We start from the raw sequence: 3978 nt of genomic DNA, 5'->3' as shown, positions 1-3978 counted from the left end.
TATATATATAAAAGTGCATGCTATATATAAATCCCTAAAAGCACTTAGTTCATAATAACATAAAAATATAACTACCACCATTGTTCATCCACTTAGTTCATATTCTACCACTAACATAAAAACATAACTACTAACATTATATCCCAAATATGTGGCACACTACCAAACAAACCCAACACAACAACAAAACAAAGCAAACCCAACACAAGCAATCCTGCCTAATATCCATTCCCAACTAACTCCATCCAAGCATTTCTCCTTTCCGGCTTCATGGAAATAAAAGCAGCCCTAACATTGGGATTAAGGAGTTCCTTTAGAACCTTGTAGCGGGTGAAATCATATAAGTGATCATATGAGTTGAGCACCTCAACGGCTTTGTAAATGGAGAACCTATCACCCCCCACAAAAGACTCACCTGTTTGCTTTCTACTCTCATTAGCTATGAGCCTTACCTTTGACACTTCCATGAAGCCCTTGATAGCCTCATTCATCTCACTACGTATCTCTCCTTTCTTCTTCTTCCCCTTGGAATGCTCTGGTTGGGCTACATGCTTTTCAGTGCACCTGCTTTGCTCTTCAATTAGTGTGGTCAGCTTGTCTATGTCATCTCCACTATCAGTTTCTAAATACACATGTACTCCAGCTGATAGAAATCCCTCATCTAGCTCTCGCTCTTCATCACTGTTTGGGGCTGATTGGGCAAATGAAATTTGAAGGAATCCATTGGCAGTGCTTTTGTTGAAAAGTTGTCCCAACAAGTCACAGTGATCAAGGCCCTTTTTCCAGAACTCCTTGCATTTAGGGTTGGGCTATCAACAAGCATATATAACGAGTTAAACACATGTAATATTTATTTAAGTAAAACAATAATTCAACAACATTAAAATTATTGTGTTCACATATAACACTTACGGCAATTGCGTTTGTCCAAACCTCTTCACTTCCTATCACTATGTTTGTATGGGAATCCCAACCCATCCTTGAATGTCCGATTAGCTCAGAAAATACACGATTTCTAACCTTCAACCTTTGAAATTTCCACCTTACTTGGTCTTTATGGTAGTTTTTATTAGCACGTCATTTAAACTCTTTTTGAATAAAACCCCAAAGAGCTTTCTTAAACATACCTGGTGGCATGTTCCCTTTAAGTTGTTCTTCCACCAGCACATCAATAAAATGCTTCTCAATAGGCAGGGGCCATGATTTCCTATCTTCTGCGTCACTTGATGCATTAGCCATCTAATGGCATAAAAGTTCCACATACTTAACCAATACCCAAATATCCAATAACATATGTCTAAAATATTCTCAATTTATTCAAATAGTTGAACACAAAATATTGTAGAAGCATATATATCAATTTTTTAAAACACATAGTATCCTATTAACACATAAAACATTCATTTTAAAAAAAAAAAACTATTTGTGACTTGTGAACAGTTATAAAAAAAATAAAAAAAATAAAAAAATAAAAAAAGGCTCACAGAAGCAGTTCAGCTTTCTCTTAACACATTTCCTGTGACAAAACAATATTCTTGTGAATTGAAACCAAAAACCAAACTACCAATTTAACTAGTACTTAATGTCCACAATAATACTCAATTCCACAAATAAGTGCCTTTCTAATTCTACAAAGAGGTGTCATTCTAAAGTCAACACTTCTCTAGGAAGATAAAAAAATACAGGACATAAGTGTCATGATGACCACGAGGAAACTTGGTATTTGATTGACAATTAGAAATCCTTATAAAAGTCAGTTATTTTCTGCACCAAATCTTCTTTTATTTATTTAATTTTTTTTCATCAAATTTAATGGTTTATCATCTGGTTACCTTTATCCCCTCCCCAAGTCCATGGATTGTACCCAATGTTTTAATCATGTTATATAGAAAGGTTGTTTGGGATTTTTTCAAGACCTTGGTTACATAAGATGGATTGGCTTCTCATATCAGTTTATTAGTTTCTTTTTTTTTTGGATAAATAACGTAAGAATATTATTAATAATAAAAAGATTGCCAAACCGAGTTCATTGGGAATGTACTATGGAGGCACAAATCAGAAAACAAAAGAACAACGGTCAAGAAAAAAAGAAAAAGAAAACTAATAAACATACATAACAAAAACTTAATATAATTTGTATATAACAAAATAAAACAAAAACCTAGACAGGAACAAGAACTATAGTTCATCAGCAACAAATAAAACCCAAGAAATTTTAATACAACAACCATTAAATTATAGAGAAATTGATAAACACAGAAATAATGGACACTTATAAATTACTTATAACTCAATGAACAAGTTGAAGAGAGAACCAACTCACAGCGATTGTGTCAAGCAGAATTCAAGCGGAAGAACATGCTGTATCTGATTCCATATATAATACGTTGTGGCAGAGGGATTATAAGGATTAATGAGGTTTACAGAAGCAGTTAAGGAGAAGATCTGGATTTATGTGATTTGAGAGAAAGTGAGGAAGGATTTGAAAGAAAGCTGGGAAGCATTTGTTAGGAGATCTGAAGTAGGATTTTAATTAGAAGACTTCGTTTATGAGAACAGGCCGTTGGTAGATAGAGGAGTAAATATGAATCCGAAGAATTTATGAAAATTTATGAGGTAGAGTCCAAATGAACCTGTTGTGAAAGAGGCGGAGAGAGGAATTTGAAAAGGCCTCTGCGTGAGAGAGAAGCTTCTAGGCGTGAACGATAGAAGAAAGAACTACCGGGCCGGCTCTCCTCCCGTTTCAAACTTTCATGTTTTCTCCAATTTTCATATAGACGAAAGACACCTGGCAGGCCCACAATCTAAAGGCTAAAAAAGACCCACGTCATTCTCTCTCTCTCTCTCATTCTATCTCCATTACAGACCAAGCAAACCCGCTGTCATACTCATTCACCCAACACGTGTAATACAATTTTTTCTTCATTATAATTTGTCTTTCTTTCCCTGGCTTCAATCTCTCTCCAATATCATCACTGTCAACCGGGTATTAGAGCTAAGACCAGATCTCGCTAGAGAAGAAAGTATCACCCAAATTGAAACATAATTTTTTGGACAATTTCAATGAACCCAGAAGAGGACAAGCAAGAACTCTCTCAAAATTTGCCTCTCTGTCTCCCTCAAAAAGAAACCCCAAGAATAACCTTGCAAAACCCATAACAGTAAAATCAAAGAAACTTAAGCCTCATACCAGTACCCATAATCAATCACCCATCCATCAAATATATCACAAAATGAAGTGATAGAAACAAAAAGAGAGAAGAGTAATCATGCAGCAATGATGAAATCTGTAGCAAGACATACATGTTGGAAATTAGGAATATAAAATCAAAGAAAAATTTGTTGAGCTTCTAAGAATTTGCAACAGCGATCTTGATGTGCTGGCCACACGTCTCAGGTGGCGTCTCCGGCATTATTTTCGACAACTCCTTGCCGTCCTTTGCCAATGGTGTTGGGTGATGTATGATAGTGCCTAGTGGGTTTGCTTGGGCCGTGAAAACTTCTCAATAATTGAGAGAGAGAGAGAGAGAGAGAGAATTGAGAGAGAATGACGTGGGGGTTTTTTTAGTCTTTGGATGGTCCTTCGTCAATATTAAGGCCCACGTGTTTAAATAATAATTTTTAATTTTTTAAAAAAAATATGTAAGTAAAAAAGTATATAAAAATATGTGTAATATTATTTAAAAATTAAAAATATGTGTTTAAGTTGATGAACCAAACATGCCCTAAAACAGGAGAAAACATAAGAGTTTGAAAAAGGAGGAGAGCTGAACCCAAAAAAGAAAGAGAAAAGAAGTCCTACAGGCATGAGAGGGTGAAAGAAGTTCCGTTACGCGTGGTTCAGGTAGGACCCATAGTTTTAAACATATTTACAAAAGTGTCATTGAACAATATTATTTGAAAATTGAAACCAAGTAGGCAGAGTTTTCTAAATTCAGTGTTCAAACATCCTAAAATGAGATAAGTAACTTAAACACT

At 35.1% G+C, this 3978-nt stretch overlaps 1 protein-coding gene across 4 annotated transcripts; it reads right to left on the bottom strand.

Annotated features, from left to right (window-relative positions):
- LOC112039657 (L10-interacting MYB domain-containing protein) lies at positions 1 to 3560 on the bottom strand. 4 transcript variants are annotated; one of them, XM_024072540.2, is made up of 4 exons: positions 2324 to 3560; positions 1128 to 1239; positions 913 to 1052; positions 1 to 809 (listed from the first exon to the last, which is right to left on the bottom strand). In XM_024072540.2, exons 2-4 carry the CDS (start codon positions 1237 to 1239, stop codon positions 219 to 221), a joined length of 843 nt encoding a protein of 280 aa, XP_023928308.1. In that variant the 5' UTR covers positions 2324 to 3560; the 3' UTR covers positions 1 to 218. The 4 variants fall into 4 exon arrangements, with proteins under 4 accessions (XP_023928308.1, XP_065627088.1, XP_023928340.1 ...); XM_065771016.1 differs by having other exon boundaries at positions 1128 to 1214; positions 2324 to 3559; XM_024072572.2 differs by lacking the exon at positions 913 to 1052 and having other exon boundaries at positions 2324 to 3558.
- Positions 3561 to 3978: the final 418 nt, after the last annotated feature.

The sequence above is a fragment of the Quercus suber genome, unplaced genomic scaffold (assembly GCF_002906115.3).
Source record: "Quercus suber isolate HL8 unplaced genomic scaffold, Cork oak 2.0 scaffold_38, whole genome shotgun sequence".
In the NCBI taxonomy this organism is placed as follows: domain Eukaryota; kingdom Viridiplantae; phylum Streptophyta; class Magnoliopsida; order Fagales; family Fagaceae; genus Quercus; species Quercus suber.
Note: the sequence above shows the minus strand (reverse complement) of the source record. Positions and strands in the feature narration are given on the sequence as shown.

Coding starts and splice junctions, on each gene's coding strand:
- LOC112039657 (XM_024072540.2), bottom strand. CDS start 1,239: ATGGCTAATGCATCAAGTGACGCAGAAGATAGGAAATCATGGCCCCTG. Junction 1,053..1,127: donor TAAAGGGAACATGCCACCAG/GTATGTTTAAGA, acceptor ACTACCATAAAG/ACCAAGTAAGGTGGAAATTT. Junction 810..912: donor TTTGGACAAACGCAATTGCC/GTAAGTGTTATA, acceptor GCTTGTTGATAG/CCCAACCCTAAATGCAAGGA.